Source organism: Oryctolagus cuniculus, chromosome 3 (assembly GCF_051225735.1).
Source record: "Oryctolagus cuniculus isolate XC-2025 breed Fujian yellow rabbit chromosome 3, ASM5122573v1, whole genome shotgun sequence".
Classification (NCBI taxonomy): domain Eukaryota; kingdom Metazoa; phylum Chordata; class Mammalia; order Lagomorpha; family Leporidae; genus Oryctolagus; species Oryctolagus cuniculus.
In genome coordinates this window covers 79880866-79899859 of record NC_142869.1, presented here as the reverse complement: position 1 = coordinate 79899859, position 18994 = coordinate 79880866, and the positions used below count along the sequence as shown (strand labels likewise).

General features: G+C 36.7%; 1 protein-coding gene across 12 annotated transcripts in view; it reads left to right on the top strand.

Moving 5' to 3' along the window:
• The window catches only part of SLC4A10 (solute carrier family 4 member 10), a 329775-nt gene that overhangs the window by 92989 nt on the left and 217792 nt on the right, over window positions 1–18994 (top strand). For 2 of the 12 annotated variants that reach the window (XM_051848042.3, XM_051848041.3), the window contains exon 1: window positions 6382–6447. In XM_051848042.3, the coding sequence (XP_051704002.1) occupies window positions 6403–6447 (45 nt within the window). In that variant the 5' untranslated portion in view covers window positions 6382–6402. 12 annotated transcript variants of the gene reach the window in all.

Genomic DNA, 18994 nt, shown 5'->3' with positions numbered 1-18994 from the left:
GGTAAGTCCAAGTGAGCATGTTCCGAACTGTACATCTCCTCGCTCTCTTATTCCCACTCTTATATTTAACAGGGATCACTTTTCAGTTAAATTTAAATGACTAAGAATAATTGTGTGTTAATTAAAGTGTTTTTGTTCTACTTAACTGATTTACTTTAAAAATAATTTTCATTAATGCAAAGAGAACAGATTTCATATATTTCTTGAGTATAATTCTTAGAACATAACCATATTTCCCTCCCTCCCTCCTACTACCCTCATTTCCTCTTTATCTCAATCCCTCTTCTTTCCCTCCTTTTTTTACCTTTAATTTTTGCAATAAAATAATTTTACTTTACTTCATAATTACAGGCCTAATGCACTACTTGTTCAACAAGTAAAAAATAGGAAGACCAGTGTTCCACAGGAGTAAAGACAAGGACTGAAAACAATAATCCGATCATAAGATGTCAGCTTCATTCTTACGCTTTTTTGAGCATTCTATATTAGTTACCACATATCAGAGAAAACATGTGATATTTATCCTGTTTGTGGTCAATGTTGTGGCATAGCCAGTAAAGCCACCACCTACAATGCCAGCATCCCATATGGGTGCAGGTTCAATTCCCAGCTGCTCTGCTTCTGATCTAGCTCCCTGCTAATGGACCTGGGAAAGCAACAGAAGTTGGTGCAAGTTCTTGGGCCCCTGCACCCACACGAGAGACCTAGATGTAGCTCCTGGTTCCTGGCTTCTGCCTGGCCCAACCCTGGTTGTTGTAGCCATTTGAGGAGTGAACCACCAGATGGAAGATATTCATTCTCTCTCTCTCTTTCTCTCTCTCTCTCTTTAATTCTATCTGATAAATAAATAAATCTCAAAAATTAGAAACCCACATAATGCTTTGCATTTTTAAAGCAGTAGTAGGGGCAGTGGTTTTGGTACAGTGGTTAAGATGCTGTTTGACATACCTGGAACCCTTATTAGAGTACCTAGGTTTGTGTCCTGCCTCTGCTGCCACTTTCTATTACAGTTTTCTGATAATGTGTATCCTGGGAGGCAGCAGAGGATATCACAATTACTTGGTGGCAGGAGTGCCACCTATGTTGGGGAACCAAGATTGAGTTTCTGATTCCCAGCTTTGGCCTGGCTGACCCAGCTATTATATGCATCCGGCAAGTGAACCAGCAAACAGAATATCTCTGTTTCTCTCTATTTCTTTGCATTTCAAATAGATTTTAAAAATTAGAAAAACCCATAGTAGTATATAAATGCAATAATGTTTAACAAATATATACATATTTGGTAAATGGAAATATATAAATATACGCAGTAGTATATAAATGTAGAATTTGTGTTTTCAGAGGAATTGTCAAAAATAAACAAACAAGAAAATGTCTATGATAAGCATAAACTTTAATACAGAAAAATGTGATTCTGTGTTTTTTTCCTGAAGATTCACTATGTTTCTCAATCTAACAGGAAAATGGAAAACAGTACTAAAATAATTATTATTTTAATTAATGTACATATAATGTATTTTTAGAAAAAATATAATTTACAAACAGTCATTTATATGGGGAAAGACTTCAAAATGAATGTACAAGAATTATGAATTCTGGCCTTGGCTCTGCTACTAGTTGACCTTGGGCAACTTCATTGAATTTTAGTTACATTTTCTGTGAATTATTGTGCATAATATGCAAACTATGGGCACAAAAAATAGAACTAAACAAGTATTAAAAAGCTCTTCCTCTTTTAAATTTTTTAAAAAATTGACAGGCAGAGAGAGAGAGAAGAGAGAGAGAAAGAATATGAACTATCCATTTGTTCCCTCCCTGAAACAGGCAGGGCTAGGAAACAGGAATTTGCTCCACATCTCCCACATGGGTGGAGGAACCCAGTGACTTGAACCATTGCTGCCGCCTCCCAGGGATTGCTTTATCAGGAAGCTGGAACTTGGAGTGGAACTAGGAGTCAAACTAGTACTCAAATATGGATGTAGGCATCCTCAGCAGCAACTTAACCATTAGGCCAAGTGTCCAACCCTCTTGTCCTTTTAAAAATAGTAAGCCTTTATTATTTTCAGGTGTTCAGCAAATTATGTGTGCTTTGTGCTTTTCATTCTGTAGTTTTGAAAGTTCCCTTTGCCTCCAGATTCCTATGTTTAAATTCTAATAGCTAGGATGGCAGGGTCTTTGAGAAGTGATTGCATTATGAGGGCAGATCCATCCTGAATGGGATTAGTGCTTTTAAAAGAGGCCTCAGAGAGGTTCCTTGTCCCCCTTTTCTACTACGTGAGGTTGTAGTGAGAAGACAACTCTCATTAGCCACCAAAGCCATTATCACTTTGATTTTCGACTTGCCAATCTCTAGAGTTAAAATTTATCAGCTACCCTGTCTATAGTGCTTTGTTGGAGCAGCCTGAGGAAACTGAAATGCAGCCTTTTCACTCTTGTATTTCAGTCTGAGGGGCTTCTTCAGGTAGGTTTTGACTAGCCCTCCTTCCTTGTCTTAACCATTTGTTAGATAAGCTTCTTAGGGAAGGTGTAGAAGCATTCTGTTATGCACATGCCTTCATAATAACTATTATGAGTAACATGTTTTATGAATAAATATTTTGATAGGGAAAATCCTGAAAAGTGCTATCTTATACTTTTAATTGATTAACCATGTTAAATCACTATGAAGTGGGTTGAGTAATAGAAAATAAATAAATCATTTTTTGGTTTAGGTGGATTTTACTAACTGGGTAATACAGACATTAAGAACTTCTTTGTACTTCACAGTTGGTATTTTTGTTGCAAAGTCAATGAAATGTGTTGGCAAGAAAGCACTGAGAAAAATTAGATTATGTATACTAATTAATAACATCCAAAGGATGACAATAACAGTTTATATCTGTACTAAAAGTTCTATTTTATTATTTCTAATTTATTTATTCATTTAATTTTGTTCAATATATTTGCATTATAAGAGGACACAGGAAAAATGTAAATAAATATTCTGCCTCAATATTTTTTAGCTAGTTAATAAAAACTAAACATGTGCACATTAAAAATATAAACAACAAAAACCATAGCAAGTGATGAACATATGTTGATTGTAATATGAGATCCCTTGTAATGTAGGAGATGGAGAATAAATCTTTACGTTTTTTCCCTCATTTCTTGTATCAGTCCCCAAATTCTATCCATTTTCATTGAGTCACATATCTAGAATGTATTTGTTTCTCTCAAAACCTATTGTTAACTATTTGGTGCGGGCTGTCATCATAACCTTACTGAAAGAATATTCTCCTAATTTATCTTTCTTCCTCTAGTTTTATTTTGCTCATTTTATTGTCCACAATGTAGCCAGGCCAATCTAGAACTAGTAAATTGATATGTTGATAATTCTCATTTCTATAAGGATAAAGCTGAAACTCTTAGCTCCTAAAGCTTCCCGTGTTTGGGCCATGACTTCTCATCTCTCTGTCTGCTTTTGGTTAGACCCTCTAAGATCAAACTGTTCTGTATTTACTATTGTTTAAATGTGACCTGTTAAGGATCATCTCAAATTTAACAGTGCTTTCTAAGAGGATTCATTCTGATCCTGGAATTATGGTAGGATGTCCTTGTATGGCTCTCATATCTCCTTTCAGTTTTTTCTATTAGAACAAATGAGGCTAGTTTAATCATGTGTCTTCATGTGATGGAAAATTTTGGTTGTTTGTCATGGAGTCTATTGCATCTGTATAGTGCCTGACACATAGATGATGCTCAATATTTTCCATATGTAACAATGAATATTCAATGCGACATGATGTAGCTTAGGAAGGTCATTCTGAGAAGCTTCAGTCTTAAAAGATGAGTATTTTTCTTACAAGAGGGTAAATAGTGCATAAGATAGACTGTACATGTCTACATGTGATCTTCCATTCAGGTGTGTCACTGAATATATACAACCAAAATTCTTGAGGCAAGAGTTGTGTTGTTAAGCCGCCACCTGTGGTTTTTGCATCCAGTATGGGCACTGGTTTGAGTCCCAGCTGCTCCACTTCTGATCCAGTTCCCTGATAATGTGCCTCAGAAAGCAGCAGAAGATGGCCCAAGTGCTTGGGCGCCTGCAACCCATGGGAGACCTGGATGGAGTTTCTGGCTCCTGACTTTGACCTGACCCAGCCATGGCCATTTGGGGAGTGAACCAAAGGACAGATCTCTCTGATTTTTCCTCTTTCTCTGGAACTCTGCCTTTCTTTCTTTCTTTTTTTTTTTTTAAAGAATTATTTTATTTATCTGAAAGAATTACAGAGAAAGGTCTTCCATTCTGCTGGTTCACTCCCCAAATGACCATAACAGCCAAAGCTAATCTGATCTGAAACCAGGAGCCAGGAGCTTCTTCCTGGTCTTCCACATGGGTGCAGGGGCCGGGCCCAAGCACTTGGACCATCTTCTACTGCTTTCCCAGGCCACAGCAGAGAGCTGGATTGGAAGAGGAGAGCTGGGACTTACTGGCACCCATATGGGATACTGGTGCTACAGGCTAGGGCTTTAACCCACTGCGTCACAGTGCTGCCCCCAATTCTGCTTTTCAAATAAATAAATAAATCTAATAAAGAAAAAATTCTATGTTTGAACTTGTACAGAAAATGGCATTGATTTCTCTAAAGAGTGCATGTGAATTAGGCTATTAAAAATCCTGATTTCTTAAGATTTATTGTGTCTAATCTCCATGATAATACATATTATACCTATCAAATATGTGAGTGGGAGAATGGAAATTATACTGATTTGTTATTAATCTGAATTCATCTAAAACATTTTCTGTACAGTGCTTCAGCTATGTTCAAATTTCAATTAGTTTATTTTACAGGTATATAAATAAAGTATTCATAATTACATTAATTCAGTCTACATGATCTGAGGGCGGTTTCAGGGTATGTGTTGTGCTTAGTGTCCTAATTTTAAATTTAGTTCACTTGATTATAATCTTGGTCCTTTTTGGGTTTTTGTTTTATATATTTCTAAAACATCATCTTTTTTGCATGGTAAAGAGAATTTACAATTATAATTTTAGAGGATCTTAGTTCTCTATTCTCTATTATCTTAGTTCTCTATTATCAGCCTACTTTATCAGTCTTTTTTTTAAAGATTTATTTATTTATTTGAAAGGCAGCATTACAGAGAGGCAAAGGCAGATAGATAGAGAGAGAGAGAGAGAGAAAGAGAAAGAGAGAGAGAGGTCCTCCATTCACTGGTCTTCTCCCCATATGGCCTCAACGGATGGAGCTGAGCCAATCCAAAGCCAAGAGCTGGAGCTTCCTCTGGATCTCTCCCAGTGCAGGGCCCAAGGATTTGGGCCATCTCCCACTGCTTTCCCAGGCTATAGAAAAGAGCTGGATTGGAAATGGGGCACCTGGGACTTGAACTGGCGCCCATATAGAATGCTGGCACTGTAGCAATGTCTTTACCCACTATGCCACAGTGCCAGTCCCTATCAGTCTTAAAATTTGCTGATTCTACTGTGTTCTGATAAAAGAAAGTGTTATGAGAATCTTGTATAAGACAGAATGAAAATACATGTTAAAATGCCAATAAGTTACATAGATTTAATTCCTAGATATAACCAATCAGTCTTAGAATTTGATAACAACACATTACCTCTTGGATTTTAAACTTTTAAGGAGATGTTAAAATATCAAATGTGTTTTTATTTACAGCATATTGTTCTGAAAAACATGAAGTAAAATGCAGTTCCTGAAAATTAAAACATGAATATATTTACCTATTTATCCACAGTTATACACAGTTATCAAAAATTGTAAGAATAAAAATTCTTTATTGTTAGGCACTTCTAATTTTAATAGGTTGGGTGGGTGATTTGGAGGAGAGATCCCTTTAAAAGAGTACAATTTTCTTTAAATGATTATATATTAAAGCTTAGTCATGTATGAAGAAACCTGTGTAATAATTAAGATTTGCCATTTTAACATGGTATTTACAATAAATAAAAGAGATAATTACATATATCGTTGCTTATTTTTAAAAGACTGACCAAAAAAAAAATTTAAACTCTCCTTGGCAAGTGGAATCTGTGTAATAGCAGAAGCAGGAAACCTGCAGGATGTGGCTCATTCTCTGTGTGCATGATGCAGAATTGCTCTAAGCAGTAAGCTTACTGTTTTCAGACAGCATTAGCAGCATCAGTAAACACAACTGTGTCAGCCTTCTTAGTACGGGGTGTTTGTAATTGCACAGGGGAGACGATAAACAGTCCATGAGATTTGCTATCTTGGTGATGGCTTAAATAGATACTAATGGAGAGATTTGCTGTTTGATATTTCCTTCACTAGCCCTGAAGATGCTGAGAGATAGAGATGGCTGTGATTATCTTTTCTAAGACAGGAATTGCAATCGTTAAGGGTTTCTGGAAATAGAAAGGTCATGCAGTCTGGAACCTGTGAGCCTTTTCAATCTCTAAGTCATCAGGTATGGCCTTGCAAATTTCGGTGTTCCTATTAGAATGTAGGTTATTGCTTTTTCTGGTTCTTTGTTATTTAGGATATATCAATCAATGTAATTGTTTTTATCAGATTTTCCTTAGGTTATTTGAAAAAGTCCTATTTATAATAATTGATAGCAGATAAATAATATGAATTTGTTAAATGTATATGTGTTTGAGTTGTGCTTAGTTTTTTTGATGGGGGGATGGAGATTAAAGGAAGAGATTCTTTGTATGTGACTAAAAGCAAAATTTGAGACTCTTCAGAATTTTCCAGATTAACCTAACTATAGTCAAATTGCACCTTTTACTTCAAGGGATAAAAATAGCACAAACTGATAAAACTGATAAGAATACATTATATCTAGCTACTCTTATGTGACACACAACAAACAATTTTTATCAGGAATTTCTTAAGCATAGACATCAATGCTACTACTATCATTGTAGTATATACCACATAGCAATTAAAGTTTTGTGAGTACTATTGTATTTCTCATAATCTGGCTGTAAACTAATTTCCTGAAATTTATATTGCAGTATTTATTTAGACTCTTTTTAAAGGCTTTGGTTTTACTAATTTCTTAGATCTATTGAAATACTGTTACTCTGATGCAACAGTACGTGGATACCTGCTAAGACACTGCTTATAGATGAAAACAGACTATAAATGTGTTTTCACAAAGAAGGCTTGTGACATTTAAGCTTGTTGCAGTTTTTTTGACCTAGAGAGAGACGGCATTGGCTTACTTTCATTTTCAAAATGAAAGGACATAACTACATTGTGTATGCTAGCTATGAAGAGTAGAGAATCATCACTGAAAATAATTTGAAAATATATAACCACTTTTGGTTTGAAATTCTGCTTGTTTTAAACTATGTTTCTCTCTCAAGGTATAATGCATTTAGCTTTGCTTTGTTATAGCATAATTGCAGAATTACATTCTTGTGTAATAATCCACCAGGGCTTGACATTCAGATTTTGCAGAAAATATGATTTATTTATTTTTATACTTATATAGTTCTGCCCTAGTTTTGGAGAACTTGTCAGATACTCTGTATTAAAAGTTCAAAAAGATAAAAATGTAGCATTTCTCAACCGAAACATACTTTCTTCTGCATGACTCTGTACTGTGATTATGATTTAATGCCTCATCAGGGTGAATGACACAGTATTAAAAATGAATATATTTAACAAAGTCTGAAACACTAAATTGACTCAGTTAAGGAGTCAGTTTCTCCTTTTTTTTTTTAATTAAAAACACAGCAAAAGAATTCTACCTAGTGATATTGGCTATAATTTATATGTTATTCAGGCTGCTTAGCCAGCTTATATTCTTATTAATAGGGAAGACTGCCATATTCTTAAGCTTGATTAATTTTGGAATGATTTGAATATACCTTTTAGTTGCTACAAACCCATTTAATCTGTTAGAATTTATTTCCAGTATTTGCATGTATTAGTCACCATGAGTACATTCTGTTTCTTGGCATTGCTTTGAGATTCCTCTAGGCATGGGTTTTATAGCATCCTGTTATTTTTTCATTGCATTTATGACCTTCCAAAAGAACAAAACCATAAAGATTTTTGATTAGTTTTCTTAAATGACATTTAAATGAGACTATCTCAACAGTTTTGGAAGGTAAAAAGACTTATTGTCTAGTGTTATCTTTTTTTTTTTTTCAAATAACCAGAGACCAACTTCTATTACTGTGTCAAAATACATTATAGTAAAAAGTAGATGGGTTAGGCTGTTGTGGACATTTAAATGTGATGTCAGTCTTTCTTCCTGTTCCACAAGATGATCTTGACCTTTTGAATGTCAAGATTGATTGTAAATCTGCCTGGTAACAATTGGTCATCTTCTTTTTACAAAGGTTGTGTCTGTAGTATTTTACATGTGAGTTTTATCATACATTATAAAGATTTCTAAAGGTTAGCTGTCTGTAAACAACAATCTGGGTAATTTTGTCCATGTTTTTGAGGAGATTATGAGAAAAAGTATACCAGGAACTCATATTTTGAAGATTATTCAAAGATGGTATACTATGATGAGTTTTCATCTATAAGCTGATGAATCCTAGGATTCATCATCTGTTTTTTTCACATAAATTTCTTGATACTAGATAAATAAAAGGTAGGTCAAATTGTATAATCATTTCAACAAACCGTTGAAATCTGTACTTAATATATGCTAAACTGATCCTCTGTATATAAAGAGAATCGAATATGAATCTTGATGTGAATGGAAGGGGAGGGGGAGTGGATAAGGGGAGGGTTGTGGGCTGGAGGGACGTTATGGGGGGGAAGCCATTGTAATCCATATTCTGTACTTTGGAAATTTATATTCATTAAATAAAAGTTAAAAAAATAAAATAAAATAAACACTTTGCAAATTTAAAAAAAATTGTATAATCATGCATTCTATAATTTTATTGACAGAAATATTAATTTGTTGAACCAGGGTATTATCAACTGCAAATCAGTAAAGTACTCTGTACATTTTATAAGCCATTGTTGTCAGTTATTTTTGAGAGCAAAAGTGGACATAGTCCATTGACAAGATGCAGAAGTGGGGACCCCAAGATTCAACTTAAAATAGGGACATTTCAAATTCAATCTAATTCCAGGATAGATGTGTATAATTAAATGCTATGGAAATGGATATTTATTTCATAGTTAATATTGGAAATAAAGAGTTGCAGGTCTGGGACTACCTATCTAGGTAATCTGGGGAGTTCTCTGAAAAAATGGAGGAAATAGGATTCACCTTAGACTCTGAGAAAGGGAATTAGAAGGAGCTAGTATGGCTTAACCACCAGCAGGTGGAAAGTAGACTGTTATCCTCTTGCTTTTCATACCAGTATGCCTGCTGAAAGTAGCAGGGAGATAGGTAAGCTCATGCAAACCCTTGTTTCCCCAGAATTCCAAACTGTGCATGGTAGTCAGTAGTGTACCTGAGTGCCTGTTTTCTTGCATTGGAGCAATAGAAATCGATTCACAAATTCTTCTTTGTTAGTCATATGAGGCCATATAGAATGGTAGCAAAATATCCATACTCCACTGGGTTCAAATTTTAGCTGTCCTAACCAACTGTATGATCTTAGGTCTGTTTCCTCAGTTGTAACATAGGGATAGTAATGGTAACTACATCAGAGTAGGGAAGATTGAATTAATGTATGTAAAACTCTTTAAAGTGTAACAGGTATATAACAAGTGCATTATTGTCAACATTATTTGTTGGCAGACTTTATTATCCATTCTAAGAGCTTGGATGGGCTGTTGGCAGGCCTTGTGATGAAAGGCATACATGGTTTTGCTCCCCATGCCTCACTCTCCTTAGCAAATAAATTAAACCAAAAACATACACTACACTAAAATAAAGATGAGTATAAAAATACAAATGAGTAGGTTCCACCATTGATCCAGCTCCCTGATAATGTGCCTGGGAAACAGCAGATGATGGTTCGAGTGCATGAGTCCCTACCACCCCTGTGGGAGACCAGAATTGAATTCCTGGCTCCTGGCTTTAATCTTGCCCAGCCTGGGCTGTTGCAACCATTTGGGGGAGTGATCAACTGATGGAAGCTCTCTCTGTCTTTCCCTTCCTCTCTGTCTCTCCTTCTCTCTGTTTGCCATTCAAATAAATAAATCTTTAAAAAGTGTGAAGAATAGGGGCCAGCACTGTGGTGAAAAGGTCTAAGCCTCCACCTATGGCACAGCATCCCATATGGGCACCAGTTCATGTCCTGGCTGCTCCTCTTTGATTCAGCTCTTTGCTGTGGCCTAGGAAAGCAGTAGAAGATGGTCCAAAAGCTGAGGCCCCTGCACTTGGGTGGGAGACTTGCAAGAAGCTCCTGGCTCCTGGCTTCAGATTGGCTCAACTCTAGCCATTGTGGCCATCAGGGGAATGGACCAGCAGAGGAAGACCTTTTTCTCTCTCTCTCTAATCTTAAAAATGTATAACAAATAAAATGTTACATCTGATTAAATCCTAATCTTTACTGACAAAAAGTTGTGAATTGATGAAAAACGAAGTTTTTTGCATTTGCTTATGACGCTGATTTAAACTCCACAGTAGTCCTCCTTCTCTGATATGCTTTTAGTGGTTTCAGTTATCCAGGTCAACTGTGTTCCAAAGATATTAAGTAGAAACTTTCAGTAATGAGTGATTCATAAACTGTAAATAACTCTTGTTATAGTATATTCCTATAATCATTCATTTTTAAGCTATTGTTAATCTTACTGTGCCTAATTTATAAAATAAATTTTATCACATGTATGTATGTAGGTATGTGTGCATGCATAGGTGAAAAACATGATATATATAGGAATTGTTACAATTTTCTATTTCAGGCACATTTTGGAGTGTTGGAATATATTCCTCATGGAAGAGGGGTACTTGTTTTTCTATGTAATACTGACTATTTCATTCAAGACAGAAAGATTACTAGGCTTTTGGACAAATTTAACAACAATTTCAGAACACTTTTGATTATAGTTAAAGGTTAAAATTAAGATATAAAAATCAAGGTTTAAAGAAATCGTAGACACATTTACACAGTTTAGATTTAATGATCTGAGTTATTTTCTTTGCCACCAGAAATGTCTCAAACAAAAATTGTCACTGAATACAAAACAATTTGTGTTAGTATTTCTGTTTATTAATTGGCTTCTAGATTCTAGATGAAAGACTAAATTGAAATATGTTATAAATATAATAGCATATATGTGGATAAAACAAAGTCCCTATTTGATAGAATATAATATTTTTAATTGCTGGTGATTAATGTAAAAATGTCTATCTGCTTAAAAATTATAAATAACTTGGGCCTCCATGGTGATGTAGCAGCGTAAGCTGCAGCCTGCAATGCTGGCATCCCATGTTGCCATTAGTTTGGGTCCCAGCTGCTCCACTTCCAGTCCAACTCCATGCTAAAGCTATCTCTCTCTCTCTCTCCCCCCTCTTTCCGTCTCTCTGTAATACTTAGACTTTCAAATAAATAAATAAATCTTTAAAAAAGCTGACTTGCCCCAAGTGGTGGAGTTGGAAGCATACCAGGGGATTCCAATTCAATCCCATCGAGGTGGCATGTACCAATGCCATCTCACTGTTCCAGGTGATCAGTTTCAGTTCACAGTTGGTCATGGTGAAGGGACTGGGAGTCAAAGGGAGCACATAGACAAGTCTAGTACCTGCTAACGCTAACTGATGGAGTAAATAAAGGGGAGAGTGATCCAACATGGGAAGTGAGAATCTCAGCAGACTCATAGAATGGCAGATGTCCTAAATAGCACTCTGGCCTCAGAATCAGCCCTAAAGGCATTCGGAGCTGGCTGAAAAGCTCATGAGAGTATTTCAGGCATGGAAAGCCAAGACACTCTGGCAAAAGATCTCTGCGAGTGAGATCCCAGTGGAAAGAACAGGCCATCAAAGAAGGAGGTACCTTTCTCTGAAGGGAGGAGAGAACCTCCACTTTGACTATGAGCTTGTCTAAACAAGATAAGAATTAGAGAACTCAGAGGGCTTCCATAGCCTTGGAAACTCATGACTGGAGCATAGGGAGATTACTGATGCCATAGACAGGAGTGTCAATTGGTAAAGTCAACAACAGGAGTCACTGTGCACTTACTCCTCATGTGGGATCTCTATCCTTAATGTGCTGTACATTGAGATTTAATGCTATAACGAGTACTCAAACAATATATTTCACTTTGTGTTTCTATGGGGGTGCAAACTGTTGAAATCCTTACTTAATGCATACTAAACTGATCCTCTGTAAAAAAAAAAAAAAAAAAAAAAAAAAAAAAAAAAAAGAAATTATCAATTCCCAACTTGACTCTCACTGGGATTAAACATGACAATAGGTCTGCTCTGATTTCATCATCATTTTAAAAAATCATCTATTATTTTTCACTTTATGTTTCTGTGTGGGAGCAAACTGTTGAAATCCATACTTAATGTATACTAAGCTGATCTTCTGTATATTAAGATAATCGAAAATGAATCTTGATGTGAATGGAAGGGGAGAGGGAGTGGGAAAGGGGAGGGTTGTGGGTGGGAGGGACGGTACGGGGGGAAAGCCATTGTAATCCATAAGTCGTACTTTGGAAATTTATATGCATTAAATAAAAGTTTAAAAAAAAATTATAAATAATTCCTAAGTACAATTGGTTCATTTAATATTTTATTGAAATTTTGTGACATCTCTGAATTTGTTTTCTCTTGCTCAATTTTCTCGATATGCAGCTATTTCCTAAGAATTGCTACCAGATCAACTGAATCTCAGGACAACACAATTTGTAAATGCAAAGAAACAAGCATACACAACTTTACAATGTTCTAGTAAGCACAGTGCTGGGCAATAATATAACAACCAGTAGATCCCTGTCTTTAGGAGGCCTCGGGTAGTGACTTATAAACCATAAATTCAAGCAAGTCATTATAACAAGTGACAAGTAGTGTGTACCATAAAGATTCACAACAGAGATGAGATAGTAACAAATTATTCTGCTGGAGTTCAGTGGGCAGAATACTTCTAGTTGAATGAGGAGAGGAGAAGAGAGGCTACATGGAAAGATGTAGAACTGTGGAAGTAGCATCTGAATGGACCCTGATGACCAGACAAGATAGGGAAATGATCAAATTAGGAAAAGGAACAACCTATGAAATGTAGGGAGGTAGGAAGCAAATAATGTTCTTGGGTGGTACAGAATAGTCCATTCTGGCTATAGCCTGGTAGGATAATTCAAACGGCCACAGAAAAAGTTTGCTGGGACCAGTCAGTGTAGAACATTAAATGTTAGATTATGATTTATGAACTGAGAACATTTCCTTGCTGATCTACTTACTCCTTGGGGAAAACAAAATAAAACCAAAAGAGCAGTCTCTATATTTTGAAGTCGTTTGCAGAGCTCTAACCCTCTTGAGACTTAGAAAATGAAAATTAAATTCCTGAGTAGATTTAGTAGTTAGTAGACAAGGTAGGGGGTAAACAGAAAATGAAGGGTTTTAATAAAATTCCCTATCAGAGTTGCATGTGAGAGCATTTCTCAGTCTACCCACAGCACTTGAAAGTCCTAGATTTCAGATGCTAAGAGACCTCCCGCTTGTCCCTGATGTAAACTCTGTTTTATTGGTAGATAATCTGATTTAGTTTTAGCTTTGTTTTTGACATTTACTAGACCAAGGACAATCTAGTGGGATAGTTTTAGTACAGTGAATGCTCACATCACTATGGTGAATATTTGAATAAAAAGGACTTTGTATTAGAGAAAATTGGATACAGCAATTACTCTAATTGTGGAAGTCACTATATATTTTAGCTTTGCTCTTTTGTTTATTAAGAAATCACAATGTAGACCATCATTGCTAATTTTACATGTTTCTTCCATACACCAGAGGCATTTTCATATTGCCTGCAGTTAGTAAGAATGCTGGGGAACATCCTAGAGTAGATTTCCTTTTAAATATGACAGCTGGGATGTGACTTTTGGTATCAGATCTAGGAAAGTATTGTTTGTATGTAGGAATTATCAAAAAAAAATTGGATTTTCATTCCCTCATATAAAGATGTTAGGAATGAAACTCTACGACTCCACAGGGTGAAATAAAATGGAACAAGACAAAGGTGCTCTTTGGACTATTTTTAGAACAATAGCAGACCCAAAAAATTGAGAATAATCTTTTTTCCTATAGAAATCTGCATGGTTTGAAAATTTTGTTTTTGAGAAATTCTTCTGAGGTTATACTGATTAATTGTTGTGACTTCATATTTCCTGAGAAAGAGCCGTATACATGGTTAAGGATCCCCCAAATTTTTGTTTTAGAATCATAGACCATTTCTGGAAGAAATTGCTTTAAGAGTTTTAACTTTTGAACCTTGATCCCCATCCCCACCCTCACCATGCTCTGCCAACGCAGATAAATGACGTAGGGAAAAAAAGACCCTTTGAAGGAAGGAAGGAAAAAAGAAAGGGAAAAAGAACAAAGGAGGGAAAAGGAAAGATGAGGGAGGTAGTAAAATATTATATTCTTAGAATTGTATCTATGAACTACACTGACTATTCTCTTTGCATTAATATCACAGTAACATAAGAATTGATGAGAATTGTGTTGTAGTAATTATCATGCATTTGCTGTGACTGAGAATCTAATGTATTAATAAATTCCTTATTTTTTAAGAAAAAGAATTTGAAAAAGACTTTTTTTCTTGTCTTTAAAAAATTGTACTACAGGAATATCAATAAGAAGTTGAAAGATAATAGAATATTCCTTCATCAAACTCCTCTTCCTAGAAGGCAATTGAGTTTGACTGGTTTCCATGTGTTGCCTATAAATGTGTACCATTATTTCTACCCATGTTCTTTTGCAAATTCATTCAATCTCATGAGATTTATTGAGTCCATTGAACAATGTACTCTTGTTTGGATCCCATCACTTCCAGTTTGCTGGTAATTTTTATTTTAAGAAAGTTACTTAGTCTGTCTTTTTATTTCGAGTTGTGGTGTACTAATATGCCAATATCCAGAATTGTAATTAGAATCAAATAAATAAATACTTGAAATAGAGCTTGAAATTTGCATGGTGCATAAAGTGTTTGATGCTGCTTTGCTTAATAAATATGTAAGGGTACCTCAAAAAGTTAATGGAAAAGCAAATTAAAAGATTTTATTTTGGTGCAAAAATTTCCCAAATTCCTGCATAAGAGGAGTCTTCAAAAGTTTATGGGAATGCATGCTTAGAAAAAAAAAACAACTATGGATGGATTTCAAGATTTTTTTCACTCAAGTTTATCTTCTTTCTTTCTTTTTTTTTTTTTTTTTGACAGGCAGAGAGAGAGAGAGAGAGAGAGAGAGAGAGAAAGGTCTTCCTTTTTCCGTTGGTTCACCCCCCAAGTGGCCGCTATGGCGCTGCGCCGATCTGAAGCCAGGAGCCAGGTGCTCCCTTCTGGTCTCCCATGCAGGTGCAGGGCCCAAGGAGCTTGGCCATCCTCCACTGCACTCCCAGGCCACAGCAGAGAGCTGGACTGGAAGAGGAGCAACCGGGACAGAATCTGGCGCCCTGACCGGGACTAGAACCCGGTGTGCCGGTGCTGCAGGTGGAGGATTAGCCTAGTGAGCTGCAGCGCCGGCCTATTTATTTATTTTAAAGATGTATTTATTTATTTGAAAGGCAGGGTTACAGAGAAAGAGAAGGAGAGATAGAGATCTTCCATCCACAGGTTCACTCCCCAAATGGCTGCAACTGTGGGGGCTGGGATGGTGTAAAGGCACCAGGAGTTTTTTCCAGGTCTCCCAAGTGGATGGCAGGGATCCAAGCACTTGGGACATCCTCTACTGCTTCCCCCAGGCTATTAGCAGGGTGCTGAATCAGAAGTGGAGCAGCCAGGACTCAAACTAGCATCCATATGGGATGCCTGTGTTGTAGGAGATAGGTTTACCAGCTATGCCATGACACTGGCCTCTCAAATTTATTTTTTTTAAAGATTTTTTTTTATTTATGTGAAAGGTAGAGTTACAGAAAGAGAGGGAAATACAGAAAGAGAGAGAGGGAGAAAGAGAGGAGAGAGAGAGGGAGAGAGAGAGAGAGAGAGATCTTCCATTTGCTGGTTCACTCTCTAAACAACCACAACATTTGGGACTGGGCTAGTCTGAAGCCAGGACCATAGAACTCTGTCCTGGTCTTCCACATGGGTACAGGGCCCAAGTATTTGAACCATCTTCCATCACTTTCCAAGGCACATTTAGCAGGGACCTGGCTAGGAAAGGGAGCAACCAGGACTTCAACCAGCACTCATATGTGATGTTGGTATTACAGGCAGTGGCTTAACCTTCTGTACCACAACTCTGGCCCCTCAAAATTAGTTTTACTTCATTTTTTCATAAACTATTTAAAATACTCTCATATTAAATATTGTAGTTATCCACATTGGGTAAAGTAGAGGAAGCTGTGAATGTGTGTATGTATATTTATATATAAATACAAGAGTAATTTTAAAAGTTCATGGAAAATAGAATGAAAAATGTTTAATTTGGTTCAACAATTTTGAAATTCATGCACATGGTAGGTCTTCAAAGATTTCATGGGAAATGTATATTACTTCTGCACAGCAATGGAAACAGCTGGTAAAGTGAAGCAACAACTACAGAATGGGAGGAAATATTTGCAAATTATACATCTGATAAACTGTTAATACCCAGGATATATAAAGAGCTCAAGAAACTTAACAACAACTAAACAAACAATCCTGTTAAGAAATAGGCAAAGAACAGGAACAGTCATTTTTGACAGGATGAAATACAAATGGCTAATAGATATGTAAGGTTGCTCAGGATCACTAGCCATCAGGGAAATGCACAATGAGGTTTCATCTCACCCCAGTTAGAGTGGCTATTATCCAAAAACCAAAAAAATAACAAATGCCAATGAGAATGTAGAGAAAAAGGTACCCTAATACACAGCTGGTAAAAATGTAATCTAGTGAAACCATTATGGATATTCCTCAGAAATATGAAAATAGGTCTATCACATGATCCAGCCATGCCACTGGGCCTTTACCCAGTAGGAATGAAATCAGCATATGAAAGAGTTATTTGTAATCCTATGTTTATAGCAGCTCAATTCACAATAGCTAAGATATGGAATCAATACAAATGTCCCTCACCTGATGACTGGGTAAAGAAAATGTGGTATATATACATGATGGAATACTTCTCTGTCATAAAAAAGAATGTAATCCTGTCTTTTGCAACACAATGAATCTCACTGGAGACCATTGCACTTAGTGAAATAAGCCAGTCCCGAAAAGACAAATATCCTATGTTTTCTTCAGGATGTGGCAGTTAATATAGAATGCAAAAAACACAATATATAAAAATGAAACTGACAGCTTATGACTGGATTTCAATTTATAGCCCTTGTCTATATTCCTGTGGAACAATGATCTTTCTACTTCTTACTTGTTGTACATTATGGTAGTGATTCATTAAGCCTTTGATTATAAAGTAAATTGAAATTACATTATTGCAAAAATTAAAGGAAAGAAAAAGAATGGAAGGGGAGTGTGGGGAGCAACTCTGGACTAGACTAAGTTACTGGAATTAAGACTTATTCTATGCATCCGCTCTCCCACAATATGGCGCTGGGAGAGGAGGAAACAGCTTCTACACAGCTGCCTCCAGTTCAACCAATAAACAGCAGGACCTGCTCCTGATTGGAGGAGAGCAGCGTACTCGGCGTGTGGGTAGCAGAGTTGGGATTGGTGGAAGAGGACTATAAAGGAGGAGAGAGACAACATGCACCAGGAACATCTATCTGAAGGAACACCTGTGCAGCCCCCGAGACAGCCAGCCGGCGGTGTGCTGCTCCCCCGCAGAAGTGGGGAAAGTGGCAGGGGGAACCGCCCTTCCACGGAGGTGGAAGGGTCGGTAGCCAACCCGGGAAGAACCAGCAGCAAACCCGGGGAGGGCTGAGCAGACAAAAGAACAGCGCAAGGTTTAGTGTCGTTCCTCCGCGAAGAGGGGGAGCGACATAATGGTGCCGTGACTCGGATATGAAGCCTAGGCAGGGCTTAGTGTCATTCCTCCATGAAGAGGGGGAGCGACAGGGGAGGATAGGACAGGTGGCAGTATCATTATCTTCTTAGAACTGTATCTATGACACACATGAAATGTGTTCTCTTTATAGTGAAAAAAAAAAAAAAGCCTAAAACTAACAAAGAATTTCTGAATTTTTTTTGCACCAGAATATTTCTTTTCATTACATTTTTTCTATAAATGTTTTGAAGTACCTTTATACACATACACACACACATACACACAGACATGTGTATTTAAATCACACTATATATACATACATTTAGTACATATATGTGTGTACACACCCACTTAAAATACATATAGTACACTGAAAAAGAAATTAAGTAACTTGCCTAATATTCAAATTGTCAGTGAAAGATAGGATGATAATGGATTCAAACCAAGAGGTCTAGCCGTGGAACTCTTGCTATTAACCACTGTGTGATGTTGCTTCAGGTTATAAACCTGCATGCAATAACCACATATAAGTGAGTATATCCTAACCATATATAAGTGAGTGCAAAATTGAGACAAAAGACTTCGGTATCTCCTCCCATTTTATTGAATGTCCCTGTCAGAAAGGGTATTATCCAAAAGACAGTAATAAATGTTAGCAAGGATGTGAGGAAAGGGAAGCTATTTTTGTAAAAAAAAAGATTGATTTATTTATTTGAAAAAGAGTTACAGTTGGGGGAAGGGAGGGAGGGAGGGAGGGGGGAGAGAGAGAGAAAGAGAGAGAGAGAGAGAGAGAGAGAGAGAGAGATCTTCTATCTGCTGATTCACTCACCAAATGGCTACAATGGCTGGGGCTGTGCCAAGCCAAAGCTAGGAGCCAGGATCTTCTTCCAGGTCTCTCATGTGGGTGGCATTGGCCCAAGCTTTTGTACTACATTCTACTACTGCTTTCCCAACAGCATTAGCAGGGTGCTGGATCAGAAGTGGAGCAGCCAGGA